The 22,414-nt window shown below is 42.5% G+C and overlaps 1 protein-coding gene across 1 annotated transcript in view; it reads left to right on the top strand.

The window, feature by feature from the left end:
- IRAK3 (interleukin 1 receptor associated kinase 3) overlaps positions 1-22,414 on the top strand; it is a 67,593-nt gene that overhangs the window by 32,584 nt on the left and 12,595 nt on the right. The window contains exons 6-8 of the mRNA XM_061416566.1: positions 1,827-1,891; positions 7,983-8,097; positions 8,919-9,037. Of these exons, the coding sequence (XP_061272550.1) occupies positions 1,827-1,891; positions 7,983-8,097; positions 8,919-9,037 (299 nt within the window). The remainder of the gene's footprint in view (positions 1-1,826; positions 1,892-7,982; positions 8,098-8,918; positions 9,038-22,414) is intronic.

The raw sequence follows: 22,414 nt of genomic DNA, 5'->3' as shown, positions 1-22,414 counted from the left end.
CCTTTCCCAGCGGACTGGATGGTTTTCTTTAGAGAGCTCTTATGTATGTTTGTATCTCAGTGCCTTATTACAGGGCCTGGCCTATAGTAGTTGTTCAATAAATGTTTGTTAGGGGAATTGAAAGAAGCACATATGCTGTCTTTATGAATTTAGTTGCAATTCACTATTAGTAAAAAGATAGAAGGTAGCAAAGTTACCCAAGATCTAGAAGTTGAGCAAAGTCCTATACACACATCAGGAAAAAAAATGAGATAATTTCATGAAGCTTTAGTCACAGAGCCTTTTTTTTTTTTTTTAATAAGAAATGGAGTTTTGTAACAGTTGGGACCTTAACTTCAGTAACCTTTCTTAGAGGGCCTGAGGCTGGGCGATGTACTAGATGTGTTAGATTCATCCAAATCACCTGGGATCTTACAGCACAGATTGTGATTCAGTGGGTTCATGTAGTGACCTGAGACTCAGCATTTCCCACCAGCTCCCGGAGAAGCTGGTGTTCCTCCTGCACAGGACACACTTTGAAGCAGCAAGACTGGTAGGGTAGCATGAACACAAAAGCTGACCCTTCACATTTTCAGGCTAAGAAAACGCGGACCCCAGGGAGGTTCAGTGACAATAAGTCACAAATAGTGAGTGTTAGAGGTGGGCCTGTGGAGAAGGCAATGGCACCCCACTCCAGTACTCTTGCCTGGAAAATCCCATGGATGGAGGAGCCTGGTAGGCTGCAGTCCATGGGGTCGATAAGAATCGGACACGACTGAGCGACTTCATTTTCACTTTTCACTTTCCTGCATTGGAGAAGGAAATGGCAACCCACTCCAGCGTTCTTGCCTGGAGAATCCCAGGGACGGCGGAGCCTGGGGGGCTGCTGTCTACGGGGTCACACAGAGTCAGACACGACTGAAGTGACTTAGCATAGCATAGCATAGCATAGAGGTGGGCCTGAGACCCAGTCCACTTGGTTCTCAGTACCGTGGTTTTTTTTAAATATAAATTCCCATAATGTGGTCCTTGAAAATGATTTGTTGGCTGAGTTTATTGCTTCTGACTTCTTGGGTTAACTTAGAAAATAGCTTCCAGGATTCCTGTTGGCTTTCTCTCCCTTTGTTCCTAAGCACAGAGAACTCTAAAAACTCTGCCCTTTCTAGCAATTTACATATGGTAACTGGAACACACTTTAACCCTTTCATGGGAGAAGTTAGGCATTTGAGATTCAGAGACATGCAACGCTGTAAGATGTAGGAAGCCATCAAAGACAGTACCAGGTACAGAAGAAGTCCTCCAGATAATATTATTGAATTCATTAATTTGTCCATATGTCAGGCACTGGGCTAGCTTCTGAAGCTTTTTTGAAGTAAAGAGTTAAGTTTTTCATTTTCCTAGTGCACCTATTTTTTTCAAAATTAATACAAAGGTAAACTTAAACCAACAGCCAAGTGACCCAAGTCATGAATGCCCAATTATTGAAATCACTTCTAAGTAGGATCACAATCTGGATTCTTTGAGATCAAGTGGGGAGTTTCTGTCATGAGATTTTCTTCGACTACATAAAATATTTTCGAATTTATGTAAGTGTATACAAAATACAGTGAAAAGGTTTAAATATAAAATGCAGCAATCTGATACATTTCATGAAAAACTTTTAATTCAGAAGCAGCGGTTCTAAATCTGTTTTGGCTTTAATGGGTTTTTGAAAGCTAAGGATTTTCTCCCCAGAAAAACGTTCATATGCATTTATACCAAAAAGTGTCTGATTTCATAGACCCTAGGTTAAGAGTACCAGAAATAGATCCTTTCCTTATTTTTTTTCCTTGTTTTTCTGTATTTAGGGGGGAAAGATGCAATGTAAGAAACAATGGAAGAGGTTTTTGTCTGAGCTTGAAGTTTTGCTACTGTGAGTATATTGCTTGAAATTTCTCCCCTTGTGCCTGGTTTTCATCTCTGTTCATCTTTGATTCTACAGCACAGAGCTTGGCATGGTTGGCATTTAATAAATGCGGGTTGGAGGTTAGAACACTGGGTAAATTTTTGACATCTGCTTTGGTATATTCTTTGGAATACATTTAAAAATATACTATTTACATAATTCACTTGAGCCTATTTTAACAAGAAACTGTCACAAGGAAGTGGATTAAATCATGTGTGGCTAACATGACTGAATGTAAAATGATTCTTAGAACATTAGAATTGTGTATATTTTACCATTGCTCCTCTTTCTTAAGAGACATTCCAGTCAAGAAACTGTTTCATCAATATAAACCTCTTCTGGAAGAGAGTTTAGACAAAGAAATCAAGTGCTTTTGATGTGCATATTATTTTCTGGGAATTCATTCATGAGCCTGAAAGTCCTTGGAGACAAACTAAAATGACTTCATTTTCATATATATTCATATCTGCAGCTGTGCAGCCTGCTTCATCGAAGGCCTCTAACCCTATAGAGTTCAGTCATCACCCTTTACAAATAGAAAATGTTCTTTTCAGATGTTTCCTAAACCAATATGTGAATTCGGGGGAGGGAGGTATTATCCTAAATCGTTCTCCTTTTATACCCAAGATCAGAAATCAAAATTTTAGAGGCTAAGCATAAAAACTTAATACATCATTTAGTCAACAAAAAAACTAAAACCAAAATTGTAATAAGAAAGTTTTTATATTTAAGCTTTATTTTTTTGCTTATGAATAAATAATAAATTCAGACACTCCAGAATTCCAAAAGGGCAGAAGAGTAAGCCAAGAAGAGATTTTCTTCCATGTTCTCATCCAGCCACCCAGCCACTTTTCCCAAAGGCAACAGTGTTATCAGTTTCCTATATGTCTTTCCAGAAATATTTTATTTGTAAGCATATGTGTATTTTGTTTTCTTACTTTCCTCTTCGCACACAAGAGACAGCATACACACATTGTTCACTTTGCTTATTTTAGTATTCCATTGTGTGCTGTGGCTTCCCTGATAGCTCAGTTGGTAAAAAATCCGCCTGCAATGCTGGAGACTCCAGTTTAACTCCTGGGTTGGGAAGATCCCCCGGAGAAGGGATAGGCTACCCACTCCAGTATTTTGGGGCTTCCCTTGTGGCTCATCTGGTAAAGAATCCGCCTGCAATACGGGAGACCTAGGTTCGATCCCTGGGTTGGGAAGATCCCCTGGAGAAGGAAAAGGCTACCCACTCCAGTATTCTGTCCTGGAGAATTCCATGGACTGTTTAGTCCGTGGGGTCGCAAAAACTCAGACATGACTGAGCGACTTTCACGTACACTTTTGTGTGCCTGTGTTATAATGTAATTTACCATTTTCCCATCAATGGATTTTTAGATTTTCCTAATCTTTTACATGAAATTAAAAGATGCTTACTCCTTGGAAGAAAAGTTATGACCAACCTAGATAGCATGTTCAAAAGCAGAGACATTACTTTGCCAACAAAGGTCCATCTAGTCAAGGCTATGGTTTTTCCAGTGTTCATGTATGGATGTGAGAGTTGGACTGTGAAGAAAGCTGAGCGCCGAAGAATTGATGCTTTTGAAGTGTGATGTTGGAGAAGACTCTTGAGAGTCCCTTGGACTGCAAGGAGATCCAACCAGTCCATTCTGAAGGAGAACAGCCCTGGGATTTCTTTGGAAGGAATGATGCTAAAGCTGAAACTCCAGTACTTTGGCCACCTCATGCGAAGGGTTGACTCATTGGAAAAGACTCTGATGCTGGGAGGGATTGGGGGCAGGAGGAAGAGGGGACGACAGAGGATGAGATGGCTGGATGGCGTTACTGACTCGATGGACGTGAGTTTGAGTGAACTCCGGGAGTTGGTGATGGACAGGTAGGCCTGGCGTGCTGCGATTCACAGGGTCGCAAAGAGTCGGATATGACTGAGCGACTGAATTGAACTGAACTCAATTGAATCTTTTACTTAAAATAGTGCTACAATGAGAAAACTTTATATATTGTTATTTTGTAACTCCAGAAGTTGGTGATGGACAGGGAGGCCTGGCATGCTGCGATTCATGGGGTAGCAAAGAGTCAGACACGACTGATCGACTGATCTGATCTGATCTGATGTGTTAAAGTATATCTAAGAAAACTTCATATAAATAAATTTATAGGGTCATGTTCCATGCCACCAAATTGTCCTTCAGTAGAAACTATACTAGTTTACACTTAACACCAGTCATATATAAGAGTGCCTGGTTCCCCATATTCTTGCCAATATAGCATTTATTCTTTTATCAGTTTTTTCTGATCTGCTAAGTGGATATGGTTTTTCAGTGTAGTTTAAATTTCTTTTTCTATGATGAATGAATCTTTTTACATATAAAGAGATTTATTTCCTTTTCTGTGAAATATCTGTTAATGTTCTTTGCCCATTTTTTATTAGACTGTTGGATCTTTTCTGTTTTTGATTGGAGGATAATTGCTTTACAATATTGTGTTGGTTTCTGCCATACATCAACATTAATCAGCCATGCATATACATATGTCCCTTCCCTCTTGAACTTCCCTCCCACCTCCCACCCCATCTGACCCCTCTAGGTTGTAACTAGAGGGAGGTCGAGCTCCCCGCGCCATACAGCAAATTCCCGCTGGCTATCTATTTTAATATGGTGACGTGTATGTCTCCGTGCTGCTCTCTCAGTTTACCCCATCCTCTCCTTCCCCCACTGTGCCCACAGTCTGTTCTCTATGTCTGCATCTCTATTACTGCCCTACACATAGGTTCATCAGTACCATTTTTCTAGACACCCTTCACTTTCATATATGTGTTAATATACGATATTTGTGTTTATCTTTCTGACTTACTTCACTCTGTATAACAGGCTCTAGGTTCATCCACCTCACTGCAACCGACTCGAGTTCATTCCATTTTATGGCTGGGTAATATTCCATTGTATATATGTACCACAACTTCTTCTTTGTTTTTTTTGGTACCACAACTTCTTTATTCATTCATCTAGATTGCTTCCATGTCCTGGCTATTGTAAATAGTGCTGCAGTGAATATTGGAGTACATGTGTCTTTTAGAATTGGGGTTTGCTCAGGGTATATGCCCATTAGTGGGACTGCTGGGTCATATGGTAGTTTTATTCCTAGTTTTTAAATAAATCTCCATATTGTTCTCCATAGAAACTGTATCAATTTATATTCCCACTAACCAGACTGTTGGGTATTTTTCTTAATAGTTTGTCAGAGCATTTCATATAGTAGAGAAAATTAGCCTTATTTTTATGTTTTAAGATACAAATAATTATTTTTACCCCATTTTCATTTGTCATTGCTTATTCTAGTTTTGTACCATTTGGAGATGGTTCTCATGTAGTTGAATTTAATCTATATTTTCTTTTATGGATTCTAGGTTTTATGTTATAGTTTACAGATCTCTCCAACTGAGAGGTTTTAAAATAATTTTGCCATTTTTTCAAGTACCTTTATATTTTCACTTATATACCTGATCCATTTGGATTTATTCTTCTGAGGCATTTACATATTACTTTAGAATTAACAACATTATGGCATTGGATGTTTCTGGTATGCCATCGTTATCATTTATGTTGCTAATATTTCTTTAGCTTTAACGCTATTCCAAGTGCTTCATGTGTATTCATTCTTTAATCCTCACAACAGGCCTGAGCTGGTCCTGTGACTATCCTCATTTTGTAGATGAGGAAGCTGAGGTAGATGCTACTTTTTTTTTTTTTTTGTGCAAGATCCAACTTATTTCCTAAGTCATACTCACCCTTTCTCTTCTTAGACTTTTACTGGTGAATAAGTCAGAGGCATTAGAACATACTGTCTGGAGTGGAATTAGGAGAGAACTGCACAAACAACAGATAGTTTCAGTAAGTTAAATAATAAGCAGGTGCAGAGTGCTGAGGACTTCCCTGGTGGCTCAGTGGTAGAAAAATCTGCCTGCAATGCAGGAGACATAGACTCAATCCCTGTTAGGGATTGGGAAAATCCCCTGGAGAAGGAAGTGGCAACCTAATCCAGTATTCTTGCCTGGGAAATGCCATGGACAGAGGAGCCTGGTGGGCTATAGTTAGTGGGATCACAACAGAGCTGGACATGACCGAACATGCTCACACATACACAGAGTGCTGAGGGAAGAGGAAATGCTAATTTGTGGGAGGGGTGGGTGGCAGAGTAGACATCTTGGAAAAAGTAAAATCTAAGCTGAGACCTGAGCATGAGTTTTTTTTTGGTTATAAAATTAAGGGAACTACTTAATGTATTGCTTATGTGTTTATGTACACACACACACACACACACACGTACACACGTACACACGTACACACGTACATACACCCACACTCCCTTTCTTGACGTAGGAACAGAGGGACTCAGAAGGGATGTATGTGTGCTTAGTCGCTCAGTCATGTGGCACCCCACTCCAGTACTCTTGCCTGGAAAATCCCATGGACAGAGGAGCCTGGTAGGCTGCAGTCCATGGGGTCGCTAAGAGTCAGACACGACTGAGTGACTTCACTTTCACTTTTCACTTTTCACTTTCATGCATTGGAGAAGGAAATGGCAACCCACTCCAGTATTCTTGCCTGGAGAATCCCAGGGATGGGGGAGCCTTGTGGGCGGCCGTCTATGGGGTCGGAATTCTCCAGGCAAGGATACTGGAGTGGGTTGCTATGCCCTCCTTCAGGGGATCTTCCCAACCCAGGGATCAAACCCAGGTCTCCTGCATTGCAGGCAGATTCTTTACTGTCTGAGTCACCAGGAAAGCCCAAGAATATATATGTATGTATTATATAGATGTGTGTGTATACACATACGTTTCATAGGTAAGCTTTACAACTGAAGAAATGAATAATAGGACTTTATATATAGCACCATTTTTTTTTTTTGTAAAAAATAGCTTTATTTGTTTTAATATCCCCAAATGTGCCTTGAAGAGCCTGGTGGACTACAGTTCATGGGGTTGCAAAAGAGTCAGACACAACTTAGCAACTAAACAACAACAATTAAGCTTGCCTAAGACATAAAAGATGTTCAGTAAATAATTGTTGAACTGAGTTCACAGTATGTGTGACTTTCACATGCTTTGTATTTCATAGCTGTTACAAGGGTTACATTCATTTTCACTGTGATGACACATGCCCTCAAGAAATAGTTTAAAAAGGAACCTGAAAAATGTATACAATACGGACATAGAATTCTGTGATTTAAAAATCAGTGGTGTGTTTTTCAACATCAGATTTTACTAGTCACATGGATCTTAGGTAACGATACAAACTTCATGAAGCCATTGGATGTCTCTTAATTGTGTGACTTGGTGCCTAGTACTTTAGTCCCCGACACAGTAGCATTCAGTAAATGGATAAATGAAAACAGTCTTCTGTACTCTTCTCTTTTGGTGATTTTACTTGCACATGTATATCAAAAGCAATGAAATGGATCATTTCAGTTGCATTATATTTATTTATGTAAAAAATAAGTTATATTGGGTTTTATGTTGATAAAAATAAGGTAATATTGAATATTGTTTTCTATATTATAAAGCTCCCAACACCCCACATCTTAAGAACTCTCATTTCTGAACATTTCTGTCCTATTTGGATATTAGCTGGTATTTGTTAGAATGTGTGCATGTGTGTGTGGTGTCACTTCAGTCGTATCCAACTCTTTGCACTCAATAGACTGTAGCCCACCAGGCTACTCCGTCCATGGGATTCTCCAGGCAAGAGTACTGGAGTGGGCTGCTGTGCCCTCCTTCAGGGGTTCTTCCTGAACCCATGTCTCTTCTGTCTCCTGTACTGGCAAATGGGTTCTTAACCACTAGCACCACCTGGGAAGCCCATTTGTTAGAATACTTTAAGCCAATTTGGAAGGAAAACTGTCACGTGTCCAGTGAAATTCCCTCTCCCTTGGCCAGATTTATATTCCGCTTTATGCCTGTTCCACAGCCCACCTAACCACCCGCAAACAGGGTGTTGTTCATTTCCTGTTTGAATAACCAGTTTGATAGATTTAAAAAATCTTTTGTTTCAAGGTTCCGTCATCCGAACATACTGGAGTTGGCTGCATATTTTACAGAGAGTGAAAAGTTTTGCCTGGTTTATCCATATATGAGAAATGGATCACTCTTTGACAGATTACAGTGTGTAGTAAGTCATATCCATCACTCTGCCTCATATTCTGACCCTCTAAGCCCTGAGGGAGCTGCTGAAACCTTCTGAGAGAACCAGGAGGCCAACATGTGTTCATGTGAAGGGATGCCAACAGTGGGTTTCCCAAGAAAGTAGAGGACTTCCCCATGAATTAATTTCTTACTCTTAGAAGGTTGCATAAATACCCGAGTTGTTGTGTGTTGTGCAAAATGGTGGCCAAAAGAGTTGCTGGGTCCTCACTCCTCATTGGTACCATGTCTCAAATGAGTTTATGTCAACTACCATTATTGAGCAGGTAATTTTTATTTGCATAACTTTATGCAAAGTACCATTCAATATGGAGGGTAGACATAAAAGTGATACCTATATCACTTAAAAAGAAGGAGGCTGAATAAATGCCATGGTTTCTCTTATGATGTTTTTGAAAGATAAGTTAAAAAATAGATTCCAAATTTGTAAAATTGCAGTTAAGATGAGAATAAAAACAGATTATTCTCAATTACCCACACTGTTGTGCCACAAATAATCTAAAAATCTTATACAGTGAAATTTTAAGCATAGTTATCTTATTAGCCATATTTCAATGTATGCAACATTAAAATTATTGGGTATTTTCATTGCCTATAAAGGGACCCAGAACCAGCATGGGTAGTAGAGGAAAACCCATCTTGAATTAAAAATAGGTTATGGTTAACTAAAATATTGATTCACCCACCTCTTTATCATTAGAGTTTATTCTAGCATACACCGAGGTAGTGAATACAAACATGGTTTTTACTCAGAAAATACCACGAAACCAACCACTGTTGTCTTTTCAGGGTGACACAGCCCCACTGTCTTGGCACATTCGAATCGGTGTATTAATAGGAACATCTAAAGCCATCCAGTACTTGCACAACACGGAACTCTGCTCCGTCATCTGTGGCAGTATATCCAGGTAAATTATCCCAGGGCTCTAGGTTACACTGAAGGCTCCTTTCATCATCACTGGTAAGTCAGACTTCACCCTATTTTCTATCTGCAGTTTCCCTGGTATATATCTCTATGTGTTAAGAATTCTCATGAATGTACTTAAAATCTTAGCTTTTTAATGAAAACATGTCTATCGAATTTTAAAAGCTACATTTGTATTGCCAATGGAAGACTTTATATTATTTTTAGGAATTATTGATGAGCAGTGTAGGATAGACAGTTTTGTGTGTTTTATTAATTACTTTGCATAGCAAACTGTGAAACAATCTTCTGTATTCATTGCACTTAAAAAACAAACAAACTGAAGTCTAAGAAAAGATTAAGCGGCTTATACAGGGATTCTTCACAAGATTAACAGTAGTCATTGGCAATTTAAGTTCTTTGTCCTTGAGTCTCCAGTGTCTTGCGTTGCCACTGCTGCCTCCTAGCTGTACGTATTCCCCGTGAGAAGCCGAGCAGCACTCCCAGTGTTCCTTCTTGATCCATGAGAAGATGAGAAGCAACATCTTCCATCTTTTTCCCTCGTCAGCAGACATGAATCTTTCAGACAGAGAGTAGATACCCTCCAAACCTCCACCCACTGTGAATTTTTCCTGTGTGCCCTTCATGATGGACTTGTCCCAAAATGAATATACCTTTGTTGAATGGCAGGGAAGACTGGATTTAAAAGGCTCTGCCTCTTCTGAGCCATCATCTGGTGTCTTTGAAAAAGCTTTTAGTGTGCTTTTGAGCAGAAGAGGAACTGATTGCTTACTTTGTTTTGCTGGTGAAGTGAACTTCATATAAAAAGCCTCTAGATTTTACTTCATCCTGGGGGAGTGGCAGGGGTGGGGTGGGGACACAACCACTAGGTTCTCCTGTTGGGAAGATGAAACTGTTAGTCATCAGTCGTGTCCCACTCTTTGCAAACCCAAGGATGTAGCCCAGCAGGCTCCTCTGTCCATGGGATTTTCCAGGCAAGAATACTGGAGTGGGTAGCCATTGCCTTCTCCAGGGGATCTTCCTGGCCCAGGGATTGGACCTGGGTCTCCCACATTGCAGGCAGATTCTTTTATCATCTGAGCCACAAGGGAATCCCCACTTTCTCCTGCTGCTGCTGCTGCTGCTAAGTCGCTTCAGTCGTGACCGACTCTGTGCGACCCCATAGCAATTCATCAACTGCCAGTGACCTTATAGAATCACCTTAAAATTGGTGTAGCCTCAGGGGACCTGGGACACAGATGGATGGTGAAAGTCTCAGAGGTCAGTGGAATCAACCACTGAGGTTGGTTCTGGAGGGCTAAGGTGGCCACCTGCAGCCTAAAACAATCCCTCTTCTACCCAGCTCGTAGCCCACTGAGCACTATAGGTTCTCAAATATATGTTCAAACTGAGTTGCTGTTGTTCAGTCACTAAGTTGTGCCCAGCTCTTTGTGACCCCACGGACTGCAGCATGCCAGGCTTCTCTGACCTTCTTCAGTTCAGTTCAGTTTGGTTGCTCAGTCGTGTCTGACTCTTTGTGACTCCATGAATTGCAGCACGCCATGCCTCCCTGTCCATCACGAACTCCCGGAGTTCACACAAACTCATGTGCATTGAGTCGGTGATGCCATCCAGCCATCTCATCCTCTGTCGTCCCCTCTTCCTCCTGCCCCCAATCCCTCCCAGCATCAGAGTCTTTTCCAATGAGTCAACTCTTCGCATAAGGTGGCCAGAATACTGGAGTTTCAGCTTTAGCATCAGTCCTTCCAAAGAACATCCAGGACTGATCTCCTTTAGAATGAACTGGTTGGATCTCCTTGCAGTCCAAGGGACTCTCAAGAATCTTCTCCAACACCACAGTTCAGAAGCATCAATTCTTCAGTGCTCAGCTTTCTTCATAGTCCAACTCTCACATCCATACATGACCACTGGAAAAACCATAGCCTTGACTAGACGGACCTTTGTTGGCAAAGTAATGTCTCTGCTTTTGAATATGCTGTCTAGGTTGGTCCTAACTTTCCTTCCAAGGAGTAAGCGTCTTTTAATTTCATGGCTGCAATCACCATCTGCAGTGATTTTGGAGCCCCAAAAAAATAAAGTCTGACACTGTTTCTACTGTTTCCCATCTATTTGCCATGAAGTGATGGGACAAGATGCCATGATCTTCGTTTTCTGAATGTTGAGCTTTAAGCCAACTTTTTCACTCTCCTCTTTCGCTTTCATCAAGAGGCTTTTTAATTCCTCTTCACTTTCTGCCGTAAGGATGGTGTCATCTGCATATCTGAGGTTATTGATATTTCTCCCGGCAATCTTGATTCCAGCTTGTGCTTCTTCCAGCCCACCGTTTCTCATGATGTACTCTGCATAGAAGTTAAATAAGCAGGGTGACAATATACAGCCTTGACGAACTCCTTTTCCTATTTGGAACCAGTCTGTTGTTCCATGTCCAGTTCTAACTGTTGCTTCCTGACCTGCATATAGGTTTCTCTTACTGGGTAGATAAATAAATAAGTGGAATTTCTTCTTTTGTTTTAATTTCTTCATTTGGTGCTTGATGGGAGAAGGGGATAGGGAAGTCCACCGATCAGAGCCCAAGGGAACATTAGGGTGAAGGACCCAGATTCGAGCTCTGCCTGAGTCACAGGGCTTCCCCAGGGACACTGGGCCGGAAGATGTGCATGCACTCTTCCAGCATCCCTCTAAGCACATCCGTCTAAGCACAGGCTGTGACCCCGACTGCTGCTTTCTCAGGATTGGCTAGTGTCTTTACGCAATTCCCAGGAAATAGGTGCAGTGGTAGAGATGTGCATGCAGGGGAATTTTTTAAGTGCTCTCAGGAATAATAAAAGTAAGAGAAGAAGACAGAATTGGAGAGTTGGAGATGCTGAGCTGGGGTATTATATTTCTAGAAGAGGCCAGGAAGATCCCCTGGAGGAGGGCATGGCATCCGACTTCAGTATTTTTGCCTGGGAAATCCCCTGGATAGAGGAGCCTGGCGGGCTACAGTCCATGGGGTTGCAAAAGTCAGACACGACTGAGTGACTAAACCGCCACCACCACCAGAGGCCTTGGCCGATGCCGTGGGGACTGCTGAATCTGGGGTGGCCCTTCAAAGCTGTCCCTAGAAGAGACAAGGCACAGATTTTTGCACCCCTGTACCCTACCAGCCATGAGTGGGGCTGTACAGGGGATGAGGCAACTCCCTTCTGCCACTGGTGGTTCCCAGGTGGAGGCTTAGCTGGGAGCCATCAGCAGCCACCCCTCCCTCACAGCAAGTGTGTGCCTTCCTGGATCCTCAGGGAGGGTTGAGCCCATGGCCCTGCAGCCACTACAGTTCGGAAGAGCTGGCTGGATGACGTTCTGCAAAACATCTCTAAATGATTTTCTTTTGCATGTACTTTCCTCCCACTTCTTCCCATCCTTTCCTCTTAGTTCAGTATCCACAATTGTTTAAGTCAGACAGACCTGCTTTAAGAAGCCGACTTTTCACATAAAAATGTGATTCTGACCCAATTGCTTGCCTCTTTTAAGCCTCAGCTTGTTTCCTCTGTAAATGCTAATGAAAGAGCCTGGCTGACTCAGTTGGTAGAGCATGAGACTCAATCTCAGGGTTGTGGGTTCGAGCCCCACATTGGGTGATCTCTTTTCTTGGGCTTCCCTGCTAGCTCAATGGTAAAGATTCCTCCAGTGCAAGAGACTTAAGAGATCCAGGTTTGATCCCTGAGTTGGGAAGATCCCCTGGAGGTGGGTATGGCAACTCACTCCAGTGTTCTTGCCAGGAGAATTCCACGGACAGAGGAGCCTGGTGGGCTACAGTCCAGAGGGTCGCAAAGAGTCGAACATGACTGAGCACAGCAGCTTCCAACTCTTAAGGTTAAATGGCATAAAGTATACATGGTACTTAGCAAAGAGGATGCACTCACTAAATGCTGGCTGGCTCCTGTTACAGTAGCAGGAAGTGGTAGGAGAAGCAGAGGCTGAGACGTGTCGGCCAGCTAGCTTTTTTACTTATCACTCATTTGCTTATTGTCTGAGTCCATTTGGACTGCTCTGACAGAAATGCTGTAAACTGAGCGGCTTGTAAGCGTTGCATGTTTATTTCTCACAGCTCCAGAGGCTGGGAAGTCCAAGACCATGGTATTGGCCAGTATTCTCTCCCAGGCAAGCTCCCTTTCTGGTTCACAGGTGGCTATCTTTTCTCTGGTGGAAGGTGTGAGGGGTCACTCTGGAGTCTCTTTTATGAGAGCACTAATCCCATCCATTAGGATCCTTATGACCTAATTAACTTCCAAAGGCCCAACATCCTAACCCTATCACAATGGGGGTTAGGATTTCAATATATGAATTTAGGGGGACACAAGCTGAAATCAAGATTGCTGGGAGAAATATCAACAACCTCAGATATGCAGATGATACCACTCCAATGGCAGAAAGCAAAGAGGAATTAAAGAGCCTCTTGAGGATGAAAGAGGAGGGTGAAAAAGCTGGCTTAAAACTCAACATTCAGAAAACGAAGATCATGGCATCCAGTCCCATCACTTCACGGCAAATAGATGAGGAAACAATGGAAACAGTGAGAGACTTTATTTTCTTGGGGCCCAAAATCACTGCAGATGGTGGCTGTAGTCATGAAATTAAAAGACGCTTACTTCTTGGAAGGAAAGCTATGACAAACCTAGACAGTGTAATGAAAAGCAAAGATATCACTTTGCTGACGAAAGTCCATATAGTCAAAGCTATGGTCTTTCCAGTAGTCATGTATAGATGTGAGAGTTTGACCTTAAAGAAGGCTGAGCACCGAAGAATTGATGCTTTTGAACTGTGGTGTTGGAGAAAACTCCTGAGAGTCCCTTGGACTACAAGGAGATCCAACTAGTCAATCCTAAAGGACACTGACCCTGAATATTCATTGGAAGGACTGATGCTGAAGCTGATGCGTCAGCACTTTGACCACCTGATGCAAAGAGCCGACTCAGAAAAGACTCTGATGCTGGGGAAGATTGAAAGCAAAAGAAGAGGGCAACAGAGGATGAAATGGTTGGATGGCATCACCGATTCAGTGGACACAAACTTGGGCAAACTCCAGTTGATGGTGAGGGACAGGGAGGCCTGGCATTCTGCAGTTCATGGGGCTGCAAAGAGTTGGACATGACTTGACGACTGAACAACAACAAGCATTCAGCCCATAGCACTTACCTCTATCATCAATTTATTGTGTTTGAAAAGTGGACCCACAAACTAGCTCTATTTTAGTAAAAATCATTTCTGTATTAGCATATGTTTATTGAACATTTTGAAAATCACTTTCCTTTTAGTTCACAAATATTTATGGAACATCTGCCATGTACAAAGCATTGACTTACACCACAGTGGGGGAAAACATTGGTAATCATAGTCTTGAATTGAAAGCTTCAACTTGGTGATCAGATAAGATAATAAAAACACAGAGAATATAATACATGGTATGACACTAAATATTCCCAATGTGTGTTTGGTCTGAGAAGGCTAATGCTAATTAGATAGTTCTAAGCCAACTGTTTGAGGAGATGGGTTATGACAGTGGGTTGGTTGAAAGAAGCGACAAGAATATTCCTGGTGGAAGGCAGTAATTTGTTCAGGGAAATGGAGTGAAGAATTGCAGGGTGTATAATGAAAGCAAGAAGGGTTGGTTGGACAAGAGAGGAAGAGATTGGAGAATAAGGAAAGAAGAGTGGATAAAAATAAGGCAGTGATGGGATGAGGATTGGATAATACTTTGAATACTTAATAGGTGGATGACCTGGGTTTGATAAGCTAAGCTCTTACAATGGACTCTGAGGCTTCTTCTCTCTGGGGTCTAAATGGGAACAGAAAATTTCTGAAGTTTCTTAGGTGGTATCACAGTTTAAAAGGAGGCTATTTCTTCCAGAACAGTATCTCAAGTATTTGTCTAGACGTACCAAGCTATGTGCGTGCGTGTGTGTGTGTGCGCACACACGCTTAGTCATTTCAGTCATGTCTGACTCTTTATGACCCCATGGGCAGTAACCCACCCGACTCTTCTGTCCATGGGATTTTTCCCTGCAAGAATACTGGAATGAGTTGCCATGCCCTCCTCCAGGGCTTCTTCTCCACCCAGAGACCAAACCCATATCTCCTGCATTGCTGGCAGATACTTTACCACTGAGCCACCAGGGAAGCCGTGCCAAGCTATAATATCACTTAAATAACACTGTTAGACAGAGTGCCTACCAGGTAATGTAGATATGAGTACCAAAAGAGATCTGATCAGAGAAAGAGCGAATTTCATGGATGGAGCAGGATTTGAACTGAAAGTGCAGCTAGCAGTGTATTTTATTTTATTTTTTTGTTGGTAAAGGAGCTGCTGCTGATTGTCTCCTTTCTGGGTTTTCCAAAGGGGTCGAGGACTCAAACATAACCATCTTTAGATCACACCCACCCAGGCATGTGTCAGGGTGTGGGGTGCAAAGGCTGTGGGCACTGATGTGAGAACGGTGGTTTCACAAGGGCTCATCAGCGTGTCCCTCTCTGCTCCAGGGCCAGTCAGCCCCCTCCACAGCCTCTGAACTCTTGGCCTTTCTGCCGAGCCTGCCAGGGAAGATGTTAATGAGTGCCAACTATAACAGTTGACTTTCCCTCTTTTCTTTGGTGATGTACACACCTGTTCTTTAGAAACTGGAATGAGACCAACTCATTTCATTCAGGGCACTGAACATCTGTCAGATGGTAATGCATTCAGTTCCCAGCAGCCTTGGCCAAACGTGAATTGGCTGAGCTGGATGACCCTCCTGAATCTCTTAAATGAATCCTTCACTTGGCTCTAACCTCGGGCCTCCCTGATTTTCAGTCCCTCTGTGTATAGCCATGTGCTTTCAGGAAGGTCTGAAATCCCTGCTTTTCTGACTTCATCATATTCATTTTCTCACTCTTTGCAAGGAAAGGCAACTTCTAGGACAGATGTCATTTTATTGTACAGCCTGATAACTGGCTCAGAAAAGGACATCTCGAACTGTGTTAAACAGTGACCTTTTCTGTGGGTAAGTCGGGGCTCTGTTTTTGTTGAAGTGAGACATGAAAAATACTGTTACCTTTGTTTTCTTTTCTGTATTTGGGCCTCAGACCAATGAGTCACAGAAGAGTTACCATACATTACTTGACATTTTAAGCATTGCTTTTAATTGTATAAAGTAACATACAGTATACATAAAGTGACAGTAAGTGAAAAAAGACACATTGAAATAGTAAACAATATACAGTTATAACTTTGTAAAATTACAAATTCAGGAATGAAAAGATTAAAAGTGAAACAGACCAAAATATAAATAAAACTTTCATTAGATGGAGAGACCGTGGCTTTTCATTTAATGGCTTAGTTTTTTTTTTTTTACTTCTGCTAAGTCACTTCAGTCGTGTCCGACTCTGTGTGATCCCATACACGGTAGCCCACCAGGCTCCCCCGTCCCTGGGATTCTCTAGGCAAGAACACTGGAGTAGGTTGCCATTTCCTTCTCCAATGCATGAATGTGAAAAGTGAAAGTGAAGTCGCTCAGTCGTGTCTGACTCTTAGCGACCCCATGGACTGCAACCCACCAGGCTCCTCCGTCCATGGGATTTTCCAGGCAAGAGTACTGGAGTGGGGTGCCATTTTTACTTCTACTTGATGTTAAATTCTTATTTAAGGATTATATCTTCTTTTATAATAAAAATGAAATTTATTAGGGAAAAAAATAACATCAGATCTTTCTGTCTCGAACTGGGGAATGAGAAATTTCAAGGAGTCTTTAGTTAGTGGATAATACCCCAAAGTTTCATTTTAGTCACTCTATCTACAGAGAAGCTTGATAATCTCATACCTTGGTAGTTTTAAAAATAGTTTGAAAAACGAAGATTGTAAGGAAGATCATCCTTCAGCAGCCTGGTGCCCAAAGTGTGAGCAGCACCTTTTGTCTGAGCAAAATGAAATGCCGTCATGGGGGATGACCTGGGAAGAGCACCAGAAATCCGTGTTCCCGCCCAGGTCCTGCCTCCCTCTCTTAGACCACGCTTTCCTCACTTGTGCAGCAGAGCCAGCCGAGATCATCTCAAGTTGGACCTCTTCTTGATTTCAAATTCTGTACAGCTACACCTGCTTGTTTTTGTCCCATGCTCTAAGGCTCACATATCTAGGGGTTATGGCAGGAGAAGGACATGACCCCATGTTTTTTTAAATCTTGACCAAGCCTTACTTACCCAGGCCAACTTGGAGCAAGGATGAGCTCAGACAGGTTTCAGGAGGCACCTTCTGACAGCTGCTCATCCTGGAGCAGGTCAGGCAAAGTCCTGACACGCCCGTTCTCCAGAAACACCCCCAGTCCTGCCCCTGCCCTGCCCCTGCCCTGCCCCCGCCCTGCCCCTGCCCTGCCCCTGCCCTGCTCCTGTCCTGCCCCTGCCCTGCCCCCAACCTGCCCCCTCTCCAGCAGCCACCCCAGTGACTTCATTGCTGCTCCAGTCTCTTGTCACTGGTTGAGGGTGTGGCCTTCGGGTTCTCCCAGATCTGAGTACAAAGGCCAGCGTTACCACTTTCCAGCAGTGTGATCTTGGGTAAATCACTCAGTTCCTTGGGGCACAGTCTCCTTATCTGGAACTGGAACCTCTGCTCTTCTTCCCAGGGCTGTGAGAATGAAATGAGCTCATTTCTGTGAAGCACAGCCCAGGAGTTGGCATATTGTTCCTCTCACCTGATGGGGACTCAGGTATCTCATCTGACCTGTCCTTGGACCCTGGCACAGCACCTTGTTAGAGCTCTATTTGGGTGCAGCTCTGATTGTTAGAACTTCCTCTGTATTGAGCTAAAATCTGTCTTCCAATGACTCACCCATTTGCCATTGTTTTGGCACTAGAATTACCTACCTACAACTCAAGGGAAGAAGAGAAAATTCACTTCATTTCTGCCTTATAATCAACAGTTTCTTAATCTTTTATGAATAGCTGAATAAAAAGATGTTTCTTTCGGTTAACTACAAGCTGAAAGTGCACTGAACAGAGACGTAGGAGTGCTAGGCTTTAGCATAAGCTATTTTGCATAGAATGAGTGATTTCAACCAGCTGGGCCTCATTTGCCTCATCTGAAAAAAAAAGCAATTGTGCTTATAGAAGCGATGACAAATCAGTTTCGTCTCACATTCCATCTTGGATTGGTTGGTAATGAGTTCCCATGGGCAGAGTTGAAAGGGAATCTGGGGTGGGTACTCTCTGAAGTCAATTAGTGATGTCTGCCAAGAATGTGGGAGGATGTCTTGGCAGCGTTTGGGTCACATATTTGCCATATGCCGAGTGGTCCAAGGGTATGTATGGTTTCAGATTCTCTTCATTTACAAACTGATTATATCATCAGATGTTTATTTAGTATCTTCTATAGATTCAGCATTATGCTTATGCAAACAGAAGCTGGCCTCTCTGGGAGTGCCACGTGAAAGAGTACAGGCTGTACAGTAGGAACTTGGGAGAAAAGAGGGCCACTGGAATTCAGATTAGTGAAAACTTTCTGGAGGGAATTAATCAAGCTGCATAGAGGAATTGGATAACAGTAAGTGGGAGGGGAGTACTTTCCAGGTAAGGGGAACACAAAGAAAGCCCCCCGTATAGCAGTAACCACAGTCTATCTGGGGCTTCCAAGGAGGTGCTAGAGGTCAAGAACCTGCCTGCCAGTGCAGGAGACCCTGGTTCGATTCCTGGGTTGGGAAGTTCCCCTGGAGAAGGGATAGCCTACCCACCCTAGTATTCTTGGGCTTCCCTGCTGGTGACTCAGACGGTAAAGAATCTGTCAGCAATGCAGGAGACCTGGGTTCGATTCCTGGGTTGGGAATATCCCCTGGAGAAGGGCATGGCAACCCACTCAAGTATTCTTGCCTGGAGAATCCCCATGGACAGGAGGCTGGGGGACTACAGTCCACAGGGTCGCACAGAGTCAGACATGACTGAAGCAACTTAGCAAGCACACACACATCCTGACTGCATTGATGAGTGTTAGTAGATTCCTTGTGACTGATAGGCTGCAGAGACGTATTAGGGAACTCAGTGAAAGCCAGTGGACTGAGTTTACATATCATTGGTGTTATCATTGGTTTGACAGAGAAGAAAGCTGAGATTTACAGAGGTTAGTAACCTGCCTTGGTCACATGCCGATAGATGGAGGAGAGGAGATGGGGTTCCATGCTTGTGTGGGTCGAACAGCATGCTCATATTAGGTCACTAAGCCGAGACTCCTGGGAGCATGTTGGTTTCAACAGCAGAGACAGGGAAATGGGGCAGAAGAGGAGAACGTAATTAGTATGTGCAAATTTGGAAACGTGGACGTTGGGCTTCTAGTGAGAACTGCTGCAGGCAGCAGACTTTGCGGGGGGTGGGGAGGTAGGGCCTGGTGGTCTGCATTTGGAATCTTCACCTTGTGCAACCAGAGAGTGAATAGCCTTCGAAGGAATACGCTATCAGGGACACAGCCGCAGAACACCCAAGGAGGAAGCCAAGCCCACATTTCAAAGCTATTTTCAAGAAGTCTGCTGGTTTAGTTAGCCCAAAAATGTCTTAGTAATTCGAACTCTTCAAAGAGCGTGTTATAAAAACAAAATTCATTTCCAGATGGTGGAATTTGAGGAGGAAAAGGATTTAAAGAAAAGAATCTTGAAGAGTTGAAGTCTTTATTCTTGGCAAAAGACGCTCACATTTTTATTGGGGGAAACAAAGATGTTTTTGAATTACGGGATCACATAAAAGCATCTGAAAGCAGTAAACCTTCTTATTTCCATCGTATCCCTCAGCGAGCTTAATTGTTTTCACATTTATGAACGATTTTAAATTGAAATGCGTTTTATCCCTGGCATTTTTCATCCCAGACATTCATTCTTGTTCATGTTGCCAAAGTGAGGAGATAATCTCGGGGAACACTTCTAATGTTTCCTACAAGATCATTTTGTCTTATGCTATGGCCTTGGGTCTCCTGCCAAGTGAAACAAACTCTCTTACTAGGGAGGTGGTCTCAGAAAAAAAGGAAGGAAGTGGCCATTTGCTTAAAAATGAATTTTTTTTAAAATGGAAATTGATCAGAGATGTATGGGCGTAGTAAGTGCATGGGGAATTTCCTTTGTGAGGGACCAGAAAGACTGAGTGGTTGGGAAGGGGCTGGGGTACCGCAGAGGGACTCCTTCCTGTGAACATGTCACCCTTGCTGGAGGACCCAAGCTACTGCCTTCACTCCCAAGACCTGATGTGTGTGGTGAGGCTGCTGGGCTCCAGCTCAGTGTTTAGCAGGGATAGAAAGCCTGCAGGGAATGCAAATGTTTATTTGACTGGTGGTTTAACCATCAGTCTCCTCCCTCTCCATTTTCCCCTACCCTGCAAGAAAACTACTTTTGTTTTTAAAAAACATTTTAGATACAGTAATTCTTTTCCTTAGATTTTTTTCTATTTTCCTTCTAGTGCCTACCTTCTTCTAAAAATCCATATATGTTCATTTTTTCCTAAGGGATGCCAAAACAAATGTTACGTAAATTAAAGATCCCCCTAGTAATTTTATTTACCGCTACTGTCTCTAAGCTCTAGTGTATACTTATATACATGGATACATACATGCCTGCATACACACATACCAAACAATATGTATATGTTTATCCCCATGGTCTTAAAATATCTGAGAATATTAGTTTAGTCAGGTTCTTCCAACACTTCTCTAGAACTATTTTGAAATACAGATGATGCATTGAAACTGATTAACCCAAGGATGTTCAGAGCTCCAGGTTTATCCTGCAGCCCCTTTGTTACATCAAATTGGTGTCCTTAAACTTCTAGAGTTACCCGGCCAGGTCCAGGGGGGTTTCCAGGTAAAGAGACAAGTATAGGATGGACAGTGGGCAGCCTATATTCTCAGAACAAATTTCAAGGCTCTCCCTGTGCATCAGACACTCTGCTTAGGTTTTCTCATTTAACCCTCACAACAACCCTGTGAGGTCTGCATTATCAGATCTTTTTACCTACAAGAAAATCAAGGCTTAGGGAAGTTGCGCTAGTTTGATCAGAGATGAAATTTCACATTGAAAGGAGGTTTACCCCTTCTTGACTAAGCCTTTACTCAAGAGACCCTAGGACTCATTAGGTACCAATAAAACAAAAACAAGCCATAATACTAAGTGCTGTCTAGGTCAATAAGAAAGATCGAGAAGGCTGTTTATGCCAAAAGGGAGTAAGGGTTTCAGTTTTGTATCATTTATGCTGGATATACTGCATGCTGATGTTGGCGGTGGGAGGATGTGTATGCTTTTTCCCAGTAATCTGCAGGTTCATACAGAAACTGTGTCTTGTTACATCTGGTGAGGGAAGGTAAGATATCTGGTGAGGGAAGGTAAGATATCTGGTGAGGGGTGTCTTAGTGCTTCAAACAGCAGTGACACAGACACTTCAAACAGCAGTGACACAGACACAGCCGTCCTATTGCCTCAGGCTGTCATTTAGAACCCAGTGGGGTGCTCTTTATCTCTGAACCCAATTAAGTGAAGTCTGGACTTTTCTGGAGTATTGCAAAGTACTCAGGGACTGGGCTACTAAGCACTAATAACTCTTCCTAAAATTAAAAATATATATCTTTATAAACCAATCATGCGCTTACATGTCAAACATAAAATTTGCACTTAGATTCAGATCCTGCATTATAATCTAGGTGTATCATCTTGCTTTATATTTAAGGCCCAAGAACTTCAACTTTAAATTAGGAGACAAATGTAAGCAAAGAAAGCAATTCTCATAACTTTGGAAGGGCTTAGGTACCCAAAAAGAATTGTCCTAGTGACCCTTAGCTACATAGAGATGAACTAACATCCCCAGATTCAGAATACAAACTCACCACTTTGTGTGAGACTTTTCCCATCACCTTACTGAACCATGACTAGTCCTTCTGCCAGAAGAGTTGTCTAGAGAGCTGATGGTCTCTCTGCTACAGAAAGTAGCTTGTGGGAAAGACTAGAAGAAATAGGTTGTAGAAACACTAAATCGAAGGTGTGGGCCATTGGGTGTTTCTTACCTGTTCCCTGGTGGCTCAGATGGTAAAGAATCCACCAGCAATGCCAGAGATCTGGGTTTGATCCCTGGATTGGGAAGATCACCTGGAGCAGGGCATGACAACCCATTTCAGTATTCTTGCCTGGAGAATCCCCAGGGACAGAGGAGCCTGGCAGGCTACAGTCCATGGGGTTGCAAAGAGTCAGACACGACTGAGCGACTGAACTGAACTGAACTGAGTGACTAAGCATAGCCTGCGCAGCACCTGTTTGTTGCAGTATATTGTTACATGATTTTAGTTACTTTATGTTGTCTTTATTTTGTTAGTCTGTTTTTACTCCCATAGAAAGAATGT

The sequence above is a fragment of the Bos javanicus genome, chromosome 5 (assembly GCF_032452875.1).
Source record: "Bos javanicus breed banteng chromosome 5, ARS-OSU_banteng_1.0, whole genome shotgun sequence".
NCBI classification, from domain to species: Eukaryota; Metazoa; Chordata; class Mammalia; order Artiodactyla; family Bovidae; genus Bos; species Bos javanicus.
The sequence above is the reverse complement of the archived record's forward strand: the minus strand, read 5'-3'. Positions and strand labels throughout refer to the sequence as shown.